General features: G+C 39.1%; 2 protein-coding genes across 3 annotated transcripts in view; both read left to right on the top strand.

The window, feature by feature from the left end:
- The window catches only part of LOC128856983 (serine/threonine-protein kinase pakE-like), a 69,769-nt gene extending 66,264 nt beyond the window's left edge, over nt 1–3,505 (top strand). The window contains exons 2-3 of the mRNA XM_054092465.1: nt 2,114–3,313; nt 3,380–3,505. Coding sequence (XP_053948440.1) covers nt 2,267–3,313; nt 3,380–3,505 — 1,173 coding nt within the window. The 5' untranslated portion in view covers nt 2,114–2,266. The remainder of the gene's footprint in view (nt 1–2,113; nt 3,314–3,379) is intronic.
- Nucleotides 3,506–3,950: 445 nt separating this feature from the next.
- Nucleotides 3,951–18,024, top strand: part of LOC128856979 (ribosomal protein S6 kinase 2 beta) — a 30,247-nt gene continuing 16,173 nt past the window's right edge. Inside the window, exons 1-2 of one of the 2 annotated variants that reach the window (XM_054092459.1) lie at nt 3,951–6,357; nt 6,450–17,679. In XM_054092459.1, the coding sequence (XP_053948434.1) occupies nt 4,362–6,357; nt 6,450–7,072 (2,619 nt within the window). In that variant the 5' untranslated portion in view covers nt 3,951–4,361 and the 3' untranslated portion in view covers nt 7,073–17,679. Of the gene's footprint in view, nt 6,358–6,449; nt 17,680–18,024 lie in introns of those variants that run through there. The other variant, XM_054092460.1, reaches the window with a different exon arrangement.

Below are 18,024 nucleotides of genomic sequence, written 5' to 3'. Positions count from 1 at the left end.
TTCAGCTACGGCGGCTATTGCACATAGCCTCTATATTTAATGCTTTTTCATAATAAATTTTAATTATTATCCATAATCATACATTTATATACACTGAAGAGCAAAACTGTAACAAAATGTAATACTTTCTATTTCAACACATTTTTTTTTAGACATGTTTTAACAAATCAAATATTTTTTTTGCATAACTTTATTGGCATGTATGTACTCTCTCTCTCAAACCGGTTTGGTGTCAATGCAACAACAACAACACTAGTAGCAAGCAATAATGCAAATAAAGACAAATGTTACAGTTTTGCACTCAACCCATTTTTTATTTTTTACAATAAATAAAATAAATATTAATAAGATGTCCAATATCCTTTGGATTTTTTCAGCTCGTGGATACGATTGGGCATACTTCGTGTATACCTCAAGACAAAGTCTGTCGGAATAGCATCCCATACATCGCGTGTTCGCTCCCACAGCTCATTAACTCCACTGGGCGGACTTGAATATTCGGCAAGCTTCGATTTTACATGACTCCATAAATTTTCGATTGGGTTCATGTCCGGTGATTGTGGAGGCCACTTCAAGTTACGAAATTTTTGGCGTTGCATCCAATTTCGTACAACATGTGCGGAGTGCTTAGGGTCATTGTCTTGCTGAAAAATTACTTTTTCAGCAGCAAGACCCATACTTTCCACTACACCCGGCAGATTTTGTTGCAATATGGCCAGGTATTCCTCTTTCCGCATTATACCGTCTATTCGTACTAAAGGACCCACACCATTTTTGGAAATGCAGCCCCACACCACAATGGAGCCACCACCATGTTTTACTGTCTGCTTGATGTGATGTGGCTGGACTGCATTTGGGTCTTTAACCCAATACCAGGCCCGACCATCTGACTGAAATCGATTGATTTTGGTTTCATCAGACCAAATAACCTGCAATCGTTTTGAAATTTTATGAAAAAAGGTCTTTTATAATCCATTTATAAAGACGTACCTGATCCCAATCTTCAACTGTCCAGCTTTGGTGAGCCGCAACAAAATCCTGCCTCAACCGCACATGTCTTTTTGTCAGCATTGGCTTGGTTTTCTTCTCCGCTGCCTTTAGCCCCAGTTTTGACAGGCTGCGCCTGGCTGTCCACTGACTGGCATCAATATCCAGCATCTTTAGTGCTTCTTTGGGAGTGACCGCCTTGCTGCTTGTTACCAAATTTGCCAGATGGCGGGCATCGCGGTCGCTTATCTTCCTTGGCCGGCCTCCTTTGTTACTGGGAACAGCGTCTGGTACATTTTTCCGCAGCCTTTGCACAGCCATGGGGCTCACTTCGAATTTTTTAGCTATTTTTCTTATAGACTCGCCCTTCTTCAGCAAATCAATTATTTGGCATTGTACTTCCCGATTTAACATTTTGTCTTATTCACGGTCACGTTTATAATAATTAAAAATCCACCAAATATATAATTACGAGAAAAATAACGGAAAATTTGAAAATTAAGAGTGAGTGCAAAACTGTAACATTTGTCTTTATTTGCATTATTGCTTGCTACTAGTGTTGTTGTTGTTGCATTGACACCAAACCGGTTTGAGAGAGAGAGTACATACATGCCAATAAAGTTATGCAAAAAACATATTTGATTTGTTAAAACATGTCTAAAAAAAATGTGTTGAAATGGAAAGTATTACATTTTGTTACAGTTTTGCTCTTCAGTGTATAATTTATGCAGAAAATTGCATAAAAACACATTTCTTCAAATATATAAGTGTACACATTAATCATTTAATACAAATTTTATTTGTCCAGCTTACCACAATGTTTATATCCCACATCATGATGGGAGCTTCAGACCCATTGTGCAAGCCAATAAAAGGTTTTTTCCAACACATTTATCGTCGTACCGATCTGAAATCATAATAATAATTTTCATTAACATTTTAATCATAATTTTGTAATTTTGTCTACTGCCTGCTACTGAAATATTTATGTTCGTTGTCCATTCATAACTTTGATCAACAGCTATGCAGAAAAGATAAATAAAAAATAAATGAAAAAAACCCATATACCCACAAGTATTTAAACATAATTTGATAATTATAATTTTTTCTATTAAATTTCTTACAGTCGCTTGTGGCATTCCGCAATAACAATTAACAATATACATAAATACCCCATACTCGAATTCCACCGGAAACAGCATAAATGAGTAATTAAAGTTAAGGAAACGAGCAACCACCAACAAACACCAATAATAACTCACAAGCACTCAAACACAAAATGGAAGACATGAACGCCAACACCAACAATTTCATTAGTATGTCAAACAGTAATCACGACGACAGCAACACAAATATGAGCACGAGCAATGTTAACAGTAACAACAATAATAATAGTAACAGCAGCAGCAGCAGCAGCAGCGACATGATTCGGCAGTCAGAGTCACCGGCACGCACAATCGATTCGCACGACTCTACCGTAGACAGCATGGACACGATTGTTGATCGCAGCGTTAATCGCGAGGAGCTTTTGCAAGCTGCTATTGAGCAGAGCATGAATACGACGAATGCACAACATGACAGTCTCACTAATTCACAAAAATCCATATTGCAGCCAAATAGCAGCAGTTGCAGTGATACCGAGGAACACCAACAACAGTTAAGCCAACAAAAACAGCAGCAACTACACGCCGATGCGCAGAGTCACATCTACTCGAGCCCTGTGTACGATCAGAAGCCACCATTGAAATTAACGGCCGCCACATTGGTCGCCTCCGTCACAACCAACAACAATATCACTGACACAGGCAATAACACGGATGATGCAAAAAAACCGAAATTGATGACACATGAAGAATTCCAACAACAATTAGAGGCAACAATTGCTTCACGTGCTACCACACTCGATTCACGTATCAGCAAAAAGCAGCGTTTTCCACCAGGATTGATTAAAATCAAAGATGGCGACGGCAGCTCTTTGAATTCGGCAAAAGCGGCAAAATATCAAAGACGTGCCAAATCCAGCGCCGACTGCTGTTCGGCCTTCCCATGGCAAATCGTTTTGGGCTCATTACAGCTAATGCTGGCTATCACCCTAGTGGCGCTCGGTTCGCTGCTAATTGTGCGCGAAGCAGCACTATCCACGGCCGGTTGTGGTATTTGGACTGGTTTGGTGGCCGCCATTACGGGCTCACTGGGTGTGGTTAGCATACGGAAGACCCAAACTGCCTTCCTGGCGTTGAGCCTGGTGTGCATTGCGACGAGCACATTGGCCTTGGCAGTTTCCGGTGTGGGCCTATCTAGGGATGTCAACCGCATGGAGGAAAAGGTGAGACAAATGTGTGGGTGTGCGTGTTTAGCAAATATTTTAACATTTCACTATTTCTTTCATTAGTTTGATCTGTTGAATGCGAGCAGTGTAGTCTCGGCTGCTTCGGGTTTGATTTTGACTTTGTTTTTGCATTTCGTGGTTAGTATTGTTTCGGTTTATCGATGCGCATTGCAGATATGTTCAAGGTAAGTGAGGGGTGCTTATATAATTACACTTACACGGTTTCTTTTTTCATAAAGCACGTTAAATATTTAACACAAATTTTGCATCCGGTTTATTACACGGATGTTCAAATAATTTAAAGTTATTTATGCTTTATATCAACTGGCAACTGACAAAATCTATTACAAAAATGTTGAAGATGCCAGGTGTATTAAAATACAAAATTTACTAGAGGTTGCATGCATCTCATATCAGTGACAGATACCATAATTTGGTAAACCGAACAAAGCGGAGAATTGTTTAGATGTTTAAAAGACAATTTAATTGTTAATTACTCTCATGACTCATATGATATTATAGTGGTTACCATAACAATTTTTCCCACCAGTACCTCGCAAATTCCTCAATTTACGTATTCGTTTCGTCGTATGTGGCAGCGCTTCGTATAGCGAACTGTCAAATGCTGACGAATCAGTGCAAATCGGACAATAAGCTAGCAGCAGTAGTAGTGAAGTGAAAAAGTCATTTAATGCATTCAACTTAACAAAAGTTAATGTAAAATGTGGAAAACTGTGTATAAAGGCTGTTAATAGTGTGTAAGCGTCGCGTCGCTGTGTTCCGTGTGCATTTGAATGTTATAACGCTGTGTGTGTAACAACAAATTGATTGTGTACAAATAAACAAAACGACCTGTGAAAATCTCGCCCACGCCTTCCTCCCACTAACCATACACACAATCCCCCCTCCCCGATTGCACTCACGGTGACAGCTTCAAACTCAGCGAAAACTGTTGAAAGTTCCGAAAATCATAGCACATTTTAATTGGATCACGGCGACATCAAAAACGCCCACGTCTACGGAGGTCATCAGCGTTACCGGTGCAATGCCACTGGCTGATTTGAATAAAGATTTGCGCCAACAGCAGCAGCTAGGCGTGGGCATTGGCATTGGCAACAATGCTCACCTGGACAATGCGAATGGCGCTTTGGGCCAACAGCATCTGCGTCAGCGCATGCAGATCACATCGTCCGGATGTAGTAGTCTGGCCGTGACACCGATGGAGCACACACCCACCGACGAAGAAAGTGGGGGTGTGACCACCGTGACGTCATCCCAGCGCAGACAACAGGCACAGCAGCAGCAACAAAAACATTTGCAACAGGTGCAGCAAACAGCACTGCAGGCAGCATTGGAGCACCATCACATCAGTTCGGTTACAGCGGACACGGCTGAGTTAATGGATTTGAGTGACTCGGAAGGCTATGCACCAGCTGCCGGAGATACAGAGTTGCGTGAAAATGAGTTTGAGTTACGCGAAGTAGTCAAGGAAGGCCATGAAAAAGCCGACCCCTCGCAATTCGAACTGCTGCGCGTGCTGGGTGAGGGCAGCTTCGGTAAAGTGTTTTTAGTGCGCAAGGTGATTGGCAAGGATGCAGGCACATTGTATGCCATGAAAGTATTGAAAAAAGCCACACTGAAGGTTAAGGACCGTGTGCGTAGTACAAACGAACGTAAAATACTAGCCGACGTGGGCCATGCGTTTATTGTAAAATTGCACTACGCCTTTCAGACACCCGGCAAATTGTATTTGATATTAGATTTTCTGCGGGGCGGCGATCTTTTCACACGACTGTCCAAGGAGGTTATGTTCACAGAGGAGGATGTCAAATTTTATCTAGCCGAATTGGCATTGGCCTTGAATCATCTGCACTCGCTGGGCATTATCTATCGCGATTTGAAGCCAGAGAACATTTTGCTAGACGAACATGGCCACATAGCGCTTACTGATTTTGGCCTATCGAAACAACCTTTAGACGGTTCGAAAACCTACAGCTTTTGTGGTACTGTAGAGTACATGGCACCGGAAATTGTGAATCGCAAAGGACACGACTTTGCCGCCGACTGGTGGTCGTTTGGCGTGCTGATGTACGAAATGTTAACAGGAAATTTGCCATTCCACGGGCAAACGCGACAAGAAACTATGAACCAAATATTACGCTCGAAATTGGGCATGCCCGAGAATCTCTCGCCGGAAGCGCAATCGCTGTTGCGCGCACTGTTCAAGAGGAACCCACAAAATCGACTAGGCGCTGGACCCAACGGCATACTGGATATTAAAGCGCATTGTTTTTTTGCTACGATTGACTGGGTAAGGCTGGAACGGAAAGAAGTGCGTCCACCATTCATACCAGCGGTGTCACGTGACGATGCGTTTTACTTTGATGTCGAATATACGTCAAAGTCACCACGCGACTCGCCCGGCGGTCCCATATCGGCGTCGGCACACGAGATTTTCCGCGGCTTCAGCTTTGTAGCGCCAGTGCTACTGGATCAAACCTCCAACAGTTCAAGTCCTTTGTCGCCATTCGTGCCTAATGCACATCCCCAGCAGCGCAGTTTGCCCGGTGTTCTACCCGGAAACTTCCATTCCGAATACAACCTCCTGCAGGAATTAGGACGTGGCACATTCTCTGTCTGCCGTTTATGCGAACATCGCTCAACGAAAAAGCATTTTGCTGTCAAAATTATTGAAAAAGCAGCTGCGGCAGCATCAGCTAGTTCCGCAGACTGTTGGGAGGAGGTTGAAATAATGTTGCGCTATGGTAATCACCCAAATATTGTCACTTTATTCTCAGTGTATGAGGACGTGACATCAGCGTATTTGGTTATGGAGCTGCTGAAGGGCGGCGAGCTGCTCGATCGCATACTTGCTGTGGGGCAGATGTGCGAGAGCGAGGCGAGTGCAGTGCTAAGAACGGTCGTGTCGGCCTTGGCGTACCTGCACGAGCACGGCGTAGTGCATCGGGACCTGAAACCATCGAACATGATTTACGCTAGCATGCGACAGACGCCGGAGACGCTAAAACTATGTGACCTGGGTAAGTTATAAATTTTATGTTACAGAAAATACAAATAATAACGCGCCATATTATGATTTGTGCTTCAACTAATGTAAACTGATAACGTTTAGGATTCGCAAAGCAGCTACGTGCCGACAATGGCCTGCTGATGACACCCTGCTACACAGCCAACTTTGTGGCGCCGGAAGTGCTAAAGCGTCAAGGCTATGACTTGGCTTGTGACATCTGGTCATTGGGCGTGTTGCTCTACATTATGCTCTCTGGCCGCACGCCTTTTGCCTCAACACCAAACGACTCACCCGAGGTGATATTGAAACGTATCGGTTCCGGGCATGTGGATTTCACCTCAAATCGTTGGGCAATGACCGGCTGCGAAGTGAAAGATCTCCTGCGTCAAATGCTACACATCGTGCCGGAAAATAGACCAACAGCGGCGCAAATACTGCAGCATCCTTGGCTGCGCGAACAGTCGGCGGGTTCAGTGCGCCTCACAGAATACGCCATAATACCCACGCAAATGTCGGTTGCGGGCAACAATGCCGCAGGCGAAGGTGGCGTGGGGTTGGCGCAACCCAACGCCAATTCGGTGCGCGAAGCGACAGCGGCGTTACGCGGTGCCGTTGATGCCACTTTTCGCGCAATTGCAATACCACAAGCGGCCAATGTGGGACCAGTAGAAATGTCGAAACTGGCGAAACGACGTGCCAAAGACCGAGCCAACTTGCACTCGTAAATTTTTTGGGCGAAATTTAAGTGAATCATGTTGGCGGTTATGTGAAAGCTGTTTTGTGTGCTGATTGGAAATTTGTATAGTAGCTGTTGGTGCGTGCGTGGAACAGCAAATAGCCACCATTCAACGACAGCACACATTGTTAGCGTATTTATTAATAAAACACGTAAACTAACTAGAAGTGGGGGGCGCGAAGCAGGCACAAAATATATATATTTTTAGGCGTTTTGTCGGCTTCCAACGCGCGACTTCCATATGTACGCACAATCAGTGGTGGCACATAGGGGAAGGAGTGAGCTTTGTGTGTGTGCGTGTGCTGCGCGTATGTGAAGTTCAACATTTTGTGAACAAGTTAATTATGTATTTTTTAAACAATAATTGTTGTCTATAATGCGAATACAAATTTATAAAATTATTGACTAGATAAACGTAACAAAAGATATTTTTTGCAAAGCTATTTACCCGTAAATAATGGTCAAAGTTAAGATGCTTACCAAAAAAAAAAACACAAAAAATACATAACGGACAAAAATATGCTAAATAATTGAAAATATATGTGTATATTGTATATTGGTACTCGCAGCGTGCGCTGTTTTAAGATTCTAAAGAAAATGTCTAAAGCGATTTCAATCACATTTAGTGTTCGTAGTGGACAGTCGAAGCAATGCAAGTTGCTGCAATTCAGCAGAAGAAGCATTCGAAAACCTTCCCTAAATCCAATTCCCATTGACTTTCTAACGGTTATGCCAAATTTATTGTCACTCTCAGAGCACTTTTGCGTTTGAAATCAAAAACTATACACGAATTATATACGCGAATTTTAACTATTAATGCATTACAAGCAAAATTTATATATATAAAAAAAGTTGATAAATACATACATACATATGTAAATATGTATCTACAGTTACAAATTTCATGCTTAATTGTATTGAAATTGCATTGTGAAATTAATACAAGATTGTGATTTGCCTTTTGAAAATAAGTATACAGACTTTGGTAACGTGCATGTGTGCACACATACATAGATACATACAAATGTGTATATATAAAGGCCATTTAAAGAACTGTTTGTAAAACTGTTAAGTAAAAAGATTAAATTATGTACATACAGATATGCGAAAAAGTTTGCGCTAAAGGAGGTGGTGGTGTTGCTTGAATGATGGAACACAAACAAAGCACTAATTTGAGTGCAGCAAAGAGCAACAGTGATTTTATGCCAATTCGAGATCTAAGCTAAAGCTATAATAAAGGACGTTCACTATAGTGAATGAATAACATTTCTGCTCCATACAAACATACATATTTACTGTGCAGTTTCTGTGCTTCTAAAATGTTGTGTGAAACAGTAAAAATGTAAAACTGTCAATGTCAAGCATCACTGCTTCTGCAAGTAACACAAAAGAGGATTTAGATTAATAGTTGAGTGATTGTAATAATTATACAAGCAGACATTTGTAGTTTTAGTAAATTTAAAGTTCGAACTTTTATAACTCGGCTGTAGACTCGTATATATACATACATACATATATGTTGTATTTACAATGCCGCTTCTAATTACATAAATAATATACATACATACATAGATACAAGTTAATGTAAATGTTAATAGTAAAAAGAGCATAATTTGATGTTGAAAATAATTGATAACGAAAACAAAAAAAAAAACAACAACCAGCACATACGTACATATGAGTATAACAGAGAAGCAAATGTGGTCGAAAACAGTTTATATAATTCAACTCAATCAGCTTATCGAAAGATTTTAGTCTAAGTATTTTATCAATATGTAAAAAAAAAGTAAAAAAAGTTTAATTTATTAAAAACAAATTGCAAAAAAATGCATATAACTAAGCATACATACATACATACATAGCTATGTAAGGGTATGTATATAATATAATATATATATGAAATATACACACATAACAGTTATATATATTTATATAAAGGGTGTTTTTTAAGAGCTTGAGAACTTCAAATGATAATATAGGGGTTTTCCAATAAGAGGTGTTATTTTGATATTCAAAGAAAAGTGCTATTTTTTAATATATGGTAAATGATCGGATGTTTATCTCATTAGAAAGAGGAAGGTATGCCGTTAATAGTGGAAAATAACATCAAGCAAATGATCACCACGACCACGCTTACAAGACTTTTTTCATGAAATTTTCCATAACCGAATTGCAAAGTGGCTGCCCTATGTCCTCGATATCCTCACGAATTCCATCTTTGAGGTCTTGAATCGACCCTGGACTTCTCTTTCACGTGGCCTAAAAGAAAAAAGTCACAAGGCATTAAATCACAAGATCTCGGTGGCCAATTGTGATCACCTCTTCGAGAGATAACACGGTCCGGAAACTTTTCACGTAAAATATCAATGGTTTCGTTGCTTGTGTGGCACGTAGCACCGTTTTGTTGAAAATAAACGTTGTCCAGATCAATACCATCCAATTTTGGCCATAAAAATCGTTAATCATCTCTCGATAGCGCAATCCATTCCAAAATAACACCTGTTATTGGAAAACCCTTTACAAAGCAGAAATATAATATTAATAGTGGTGTTACAGAAAGAAGCGTGAGTCCATAGACGCTTTGTCCAAGGCGCGCATTCATTCAAGGTGTAGCACTAGATCAACAACACTGTTCTGTACGTTTGATTGTCAAAGCAAAGTATTGAGAAACTAGACAACAAATAATGAATTCGCCTTGTTTCATTCTGAGGTGACTGCCACATGGACAGGGCGAAAGAAAAAAAAACAACTCAGCTGATTTACCAACACCACCTTTAAGAGATTCGCCTTGGCTTTGCCCCTTTATTACTTATTATAAAATGTAATATCGAATTTCGCATGCGTATTGCTGCCATCAATTTTTGAAACCTCAGCAAACGTCGTTTACAGATTTCCGCCAACTGTTTATTACTAGCAGCCAATTAATAAAATAAATAAATAATTGGCGCGTACACTTCTGTTAGGTGTTTAGCCGAGCTCTTCCTCCTATTTGTGGTGTGCGTCTTGATGTTGTTCCACAAATGGCCATAGCAGCCAATTGCGCAATTAAATTAGCTATTCCTTCACCTTGTCTTTTCTTCATATCGTCAATAATAATTAAACAAACCAAAAACTCCAAAATATTCCACCAAACCAATTTTCATATGAAGAAAAAGCTTTCAAAGCAGTATTGACAGGCGTTTTCCAGAATCAGACTTAGGATATTGGTTTGCGATATACTGAGTATGGATATAGTTCATACTCTTCCTCTTCCGAATCTCTTAAATATCATCAATGAATTCAAGAGATCTGTGGAAGAGTGACCTCAAACTAATTTTTCCGTCTTACCACACACTTTTTATCTTTCCTATCTTTATTCTTTCTACTGAAATCTATCCGGGTGTAATACAATGTTCGCCTGGCTGAGTGCTTGAACTTGTCAAACCCTCCACAAATCTAATCTAATGTAATATAGTAGCCATATGTTAACGGACAGATTGATTTTGTGGATTTATTGTTAATTATAGGTACTTTTAGACTACCCTTTCTAATAAATCTGATAAATAAATCTAAATGCCGCCAAACAGCAAAAATGCGAGGCAATGATGGTCATTTGATCATTCCCATGACACCTGGTTCTACGTTACCGGAATGCCTCGGTTTTTTTCCGACCAAGGGCTATTGCCCCCCATAAACTAGCGCTGTCAAGTGCACCGTACCGCATGGCCATTTGCTTTAACCTCTTCAACAAGCTGCCGTTTATAGGCACGGAAGCCAAGGTTGTTGCGTAAAATTTTCCACATAGTCGGATGACAAAGGCCAAAAAGTTGAGAACTTTGGTGCGATGTGCCTGCCTGCACATGTTGAACATATATTGGACATGTCGCGGTCGATTCTGGATAGGTATGAGTTTAACCTGCTACAATATACGGAACGCGATTAAGCAACATTTCGGCGTCTTTTTCAAACCTTCGCTCTATGAACTTTGCGAACAGATTAATTTTATTTTATTTTTTTTTTTTTTTTCAAAGAAAATTTCCACAATTTGTAAGCGAGGCTTTCTGGCATTAAACGATTGATGAAGACTTGCCAAATCTTACGATCCGAAATTTGACACATTTTGCCATTCTCAGCCGTCAAACCATAGTTATCAAAATCGCTAGTTCTCATGCAGCTAAAAAAACACCCGTTATATTACTAATAAATAAATGTACATATATATTTAGAGAAAATGTATGTAACTAACTACCTACCACTTAAACATAACGAGCTCCTCCTCCAATTTGTGGTGTGCGTCTTGCTGTTTTTGCACAAATGGAGGGGCCTACAGTTTTATGCCGCCTCCGAACGGCAGATGGATTTTATGGGGCGTCTTTTCATGGCAGAAATACAATCGACAGTTTGCCATTGTCTATTAAAAAACAAACGCCTTCTATCATTTAGTACTTCATACCCACAGTGGGTTTCGAACTCGTGCCCTACCGTATGGTAGTCACGCTCTAACCCCTTTGGCTACGGTGGCCGCCTACATGTGTACATACATACATAATATTTACCTAAAGAAAGTTACATAAAATCTGCATTAATGCATAAATTCTGCAATTACCACACTTGTCGAGCTTTGTAAAGTTGTATTATGTAGCCAACTTTTAGGCTTTACAACTCACTGGCTGAGTGAAATAGTAATTTTACGAAAATTGTTGAAGTGTGTACCCAAACATGCGTACACACACATGTACATACATGCAAATACATATACATTTTGGCCAAGAAAGTACACAAACACACACACACACACCTATTGTTGAACATAAATATGTACATATGTGTACATACATACAAACACACTTATATAAATACAAAATGAACAAAACGGTATAGAATTTCGATTTCAGAAACGAATTGTTAGCAAAACACTTTTTAAAGAAATAAAAGATTAGTAAAGTCAGTGCCATGGTAAAGCGCGCAGCACCCGGTTGCACATGCGGTTGGGGTGGGCAGTAGGCAGGGGTGCCACATACATACATACATGGATCATAAAAAGTATATAAATAGAAGGCATAAAGAAAAATTAGATGTTTACGCTCAATGCTTGTGTGACCGAATGCTGTGAAAGCTTACATATATACATACGTACACACATACATACATACATACATTGTTTGTTTCATACATTCATTAACGCGCGCATAAAACATTTCACTTCATTCCAGTACCTCAGCGAAAAAAAAAAAAATAAACAAACAGTTTTTTTAAGAAATCAAACTGCGTACTTCAGGAATTCTAATGTGCATTAAAAAGGAAGCAAAGGGCAGGGCTTTGAGGACAATTTCATAAAAACTCATTTTATATTTCATAAGTGAAATATAACCAAACAATACGAAATTATTAGTGTAACAAATACTTGCGAAGTTGATAAAAGAAAAAAAAATTTAAAAAAATATTTAATAGTGTGCGCTGGCCTCACTTTTAGATTAGATTTGTGAAGGGTTGGGCAAGTCCAAGCACTCAGCCAGGAGACCACCCGGATAGATTTCAGTAGAAAGAATAGAGATAGGAAAGATAAAATGTGGGTGGTACGACGGAAAACTTTGTTTGAGGTCACTCTTCCACAAATCTCTTGAATTCATTGATGAATTTTAAGAGATCCGGAAGAGGAAGAGTATGAACTTTATCCACACTCAGTATATCGCAACCCAATATCCTAAGTCTGATCTGAAAAATGCTGGACAGCTACGGAGAAAAGCCTCTGCAGTGTCGCCATCCTCAAGACAGAAGCAGCTTTTTGCTGTCCACAGATGTTGTGCCCTATGATTATACCCACCAGTTTTCTCAGGTACTTTCTGTTGAGTTTTAGGAGAAAGGCCGCGTCGCTATTTTCCTGTTTGGTACTTTTTAAAAGCACTTGGCTACTCTGCACGAGTTCAACCCAGACCAACGTCGTCTATGGGTAGATCTCATGAAGTCGTGAATTCATAGTTGAATCGATGCGGAATTGACACCTAGAAAGGGTTCAGAGCCTAGTGGCATACTTGCAGAGCCTTTATTATACAATTTATCAGCTAACTCGTTCCCTGCAATACCACAATGTCCAGGCATCCAAATAAGACTTACTTTGTTGTGTTTTGCAACACTGTTCAGTTCTGACTTGCATTCACCGATTAATTTCGAAGAGCAGCGTGGGTTAGCAAGGGGTTTCAGTGCAGCTTGACTGTCACTACAAATTCCAATACTGCTTCCAATACTGGCATAGACTTCCGTGAGGAATACCGTGGCCATGTGTCCTGTGGCATAGGAGTACTTAGTGTCTTCGTCTACTGTTAGAAATAACTTCATTTAAACGATTGGGCATTTAGGAAATGAGCTTTTGGAGATACGTAACCTCAATTTTGTCCCATTCTTCCACAATGTTTTTTTTGTTTGTTTGTTTTTAAATCAATCAAACGTTCAAATAGCCGTCCGTTTTGGTAAACACTACTAGGTAGTAGTCCCCAAACATTCACAGTTCATGTTTCGACTTGACTTTAACAAAATTTCAACAACAAAAATTATAATTGTAAAAGTTATCGCTGTTTGTGTGGAGCCCGTTTCTCCACAAGTGCTTGGAGATTCATCTAAAATCAATCGGACAAGAGAAATTAGTTTTATTAATAGCTTTTTTTTCAAAATTAACAATATGGCGGCCTTAGGAAATATTTTTCGGATTTTCGAGCAAAAAACCGACAATTAATTGTTTAAAAAAAATCAAAATTTTGAAAAAAAAACTTCGATCAGGCATGAGTTTCTTATGTTTTTCAATAGCAGTATAAATGTTATTGAAATCTACCCAGCGGTTACAGTGATCACCAGTTCAAAAAACATAGTTTTGAGAAAAACGTATTTAAAGTTTTGCGCCGAGCGCCCTTTGTTAATTGTTGGATAACTCTAATTTTTGGAAAATTCTGACTACCCCTAACCCCTTAAAACAACCTCAAGAAATTTGAAATATAACAAATATGTGACTTCCCATGGTGCCCAAAAGCTGCCCAAGCATAGCAATTTGTGCTTTCGAGGCGTGTGTCCTCCAATACATACTTAATCTTTTCATCTGGCTCGTCCAAGTTGCACTTTTTCTCATCACCAAAAATGGTTTTAAGCCACTCTTCCTCTTCATATTTTGCAGCTCTTTTTCGTATTTGATGTTAAAGTCAGTACTCAAAATTTGCTGAATTTGATGTTTAGTGACTTTTAATGATAACTGGGACTTAATGTCTCACCTGCACTTAATTGCTTATTTCAGAAATTTGCCTTATTTTTTTTTACCTTCTTCACTCAAATGGACAACTATTTTTATCATGAATTCTGAAAGCGACTTTCCGGACGGCATTTTTGCTTTTATGTCGTCAGAAATATTATCAAAATTGTTGTTGTTGTAGCAGTATACTTAACCCTGTCAGTGTAGTGTAGATTACCGGTCATCTTCGTCTCGCTCATCTAACGGTAGGCCCAGGAAACATGCTGTTTCGACAGCTTGGGTCCAGAGGGAGAGGGGTGTTAGGTGAGTAGCTTTGATGGGACTTTGTGAAAAGGTGGTAAGTGCCGTGCGGAGTGCCTTCACATGCTGAACATATATTGGATATGTCGGAATCAATTCTGGATAGGTAAAAGTTTAGTCAGTTCTCTCTCTGTGTCTCTCGGGGTAGCTAAAGCTCTTCATCTGCAATAGGTTGGACTCCGATTACGGCATTCAGAAGTTGGGAGTTTAGGCAGGTGGTGAAATTGAAATTTGAAATTTGACAGGCCGAGCCAAGAAGCACCGAAAGATTTGGTAACTCCTAAAACACTCAGGCATATAAGCCCATTGTATTTAAAGCTCTGGAAAGTGAAAGGGTAGAGAGTCAAAAAGGAAAGGAGAGAAGTAGCAGAAGGAAAAAGATAGGATAGAATAGAGGAATAAAAGTAGTTAGATCTGTAAGAATTTTTCAGATTCTTTGATAAATCTGAAAATATCCTCCAGTTTGAGATAACGCATTTTATTTGTTCACATGGCATCGGAACCCAAAATTCGTAGCGTTGCCCTAGCAAATGCAGAACACTCACAGAAAAGATCCCCAGTGCCATCCGCCTCCTCCAAGCAAGACAGGCAAATCGGGTCCTCAATAATTCCAATGGTGGTAATATGTTGACTCCATGGATTGTGTACTGTAATAATACCGACCATCAACCGAACGTCTTTTCTTCCAAGTTTTAGAAGAAAGTCCGATTGTTTACTGTTCGGTCTTGTCACAAAATACTTTGTAATTCTGCAGCGTTCTAGACCGAAACATCGCTCTTTATGTAAATTTGCTTACATAGTCGCTGATCCACTTCTCGATTCCTGCAGAACTGATTCCGATTATCGGCTTTGGTCAAGTTGTTGGCTAAGTTGTTGGTCACAGTTTGGTTAAATTGTTGGTCACAGTTGGTCAATTCATCTTCAATTTCATGCCCTTCAAGTGGTAAGTGTCTACCGATGAATGCCATTTAGCGTCTGTCTAAACACTGTCCGGTCCAGTTGTATATAGGGTTCGACGGACCCATCTGGAAACCCTGTATCTTTTGACAGAAATCGCTTAATGACATACTGCGTTGGAAGCGTCAGTCCAAGCAGATTTTTACCATGGAACAGTACACGCCACGCGAGCGCTCCTAAATTGTTGAAATTTACATTCAACAAAAGAAGTCAATTGTGAAAACTCAACGTGCGTATAAAAAATTAAATAATGTAAAAAGTGCGACTTGTAAGAACTCCATTAAACGTTTGTACGAAAGGTTTTCGACTGGTGATGCTCTTTCGTAACTCCTAAATCCAAAGAGGCCAAATCAAAACCGACCAAGGCGATCGGCTGAGAATATTGCTCTTGTACGGGCCAGTGTTGAGACGTCGCCAAGGACTTCCCAAAATCGCCGTTCTCAGCAGTTGGGCATTGCTCGGACCACTTTACAACGAATTATCCGCATTGATTTGCATTTATTCCCGTATAAGATTCAATTGACGCAAAGATTCTTGCCTGCGGACAAGCTGCGTCGATTGGAATGGGCCCAAAGAGTCATCGAAATCCGTCGGGTCCGTCGAATATGGGCAACCCAGTAGTTTTTAAACTATTTGTTTCATTATTTATTTCGCTGAGGTAGATTATCATTATTATTATTATTATTTTTTTTTTTATTTTTTTAAATTATTTCTGCGATTTCGGTTCAAATTCTGCCAACTAATATTTCTTTTCCACGTAGGCGCTTTTAGCAGTGCATTTCAAGAAGTAAATCGCAAACATTTGCTTGCCAATTAAAAATATATCAGCTAAAATTTAAAAAGTCAAGATTTTAAAGCTTTCCATAGCACCGATGCGACATTTGTTTTGCCACCTACACCGGCGCCATCATTTACCACAAACGCCACTTGTGCGCTCATATTTTAAAATAATGAAAAAATACTAAAAAAAATTTCAAAATTAAACGCTAATTATCATTTCCTTTCTGCGCGCCACTGGCTTGCATTCGCGTCGTATCAGTGCCAAGTTAAGCAACAAAAAATGCTGAAATGAGTGAAAAATTATCAAAAAAACGCTTCCAAAATGACCAAAAAAAAAATAATAAAAAATAAAAAGCAAATTAAATTTGCGACAAATGCATTTTTTGTGGTGTTCGACCATCAGTGAAGTAGAAAATTTTAGAAAAATTATGTATATCCTCCGCCCCACTAAGTTGTCAATTCACTCTACAATTATTATGCAAATATGTTTACTCACCTACATTTACACCCTATATATGTGCATTCATATATTTTATGTCATTTTACAAACACACTACTACTAATTTTAATTGTTAACATTTTACCTACAAATGTATTAAAAAAAAATGTATTGAAAATTTGATGTTTTGTGTGACATTTTTAATATTTACGATTGTGTGAAGAATTCCACTATACACATACATACCCATCTGGTATGTACACACATACATATATTGTATTATATAAGCATTTATATCATTTTAAACGCACCTTGCATACACACACACATACATACATATATACACTTGTATGTGATTGCAGTTCACTTTATTGTTGTATTTACTAATTTTATTTCATACGTCAAAATGTATTTATCGACTTGTATTTAGCGTTAGAACAAAAGGTCATTCATTTGCATTTAGATTTTACATACTTATTAGTGAATTTTACAAAACTGCTGTCGCATGTACATACATAGACACACACATACATACATGCGAGTATATCGGTTATTCGATGCCCACATTCAAGTGCGCGCCAATACTTTAGCAAATATTTGCTTCGTATTGTCGTGCATTTCTAATACTATATAGGTACATACATACATATGTACGTGCGTGCATACATACATACATACATATTTAAAAATGAAAAATTGTAAAATTACGAAAATTCTATGCATCAGTGATTAACAAAGTTGTGTACTTTTCCACATTAAATATTCCAGATTTATTACGATTCAATATATAAAAATTAAAAGAAGAGATAATTAAAAGTATTTAAAATTGATAAAGATGCATTGCATGTTTTCCTTTAATTTTAAATTAATTAATTATCGATTGAATAAAGTTGATATCTTGAAAAATTATCACTGATTTTTATTTAAAATTTTCATACTTCTAGGAGTAATCCCTTTGGAGGTCTTGCTACGTTGTCTTGAAATCTTTGAATATTGTTGTTATTGTAGCAGCTTATTAAACCCTGTCAGCTCAATGTAGGTCGTCTGCGGTAGGCTCAGGAAGCGTACTGTTTCGACAGGTTGGGTCCAGAGAGAGAAAACGTGGTATCGGTATGTCGGGGTCAATTCTAGATAGGTAGGAGTGTAGTCTGCTACAGCTTCCATCACGTAATTGTGCCAAAGTTACGCTGAGCTAAGTCTCGGGGTGGCTGAAGCTCTTCATCTCTTGTGGGTGGTGGTTGGACTCCGATTA

The sequence above is a fragment of the Anastrepha ludens genome, chromosome 3 (genome assembly GCF_028408465.1).
Source record: "Anastrepha ludens isolate Willacy chromosome 3, idAnaLude1.1, whole genome shotgun sequence".
NCBI classification, from domain to species: domain Eukaryota; kingdom Metazoa; phylum Arthropoda; class Insecta; order Diptera; family Tephritidae; genus Anastrepha; species Anastrepha ludens.
Note: the sequence above shows the minus strand (reverse complement) of the source record. Positions and strands in the feature narration are given on the sequence as shown.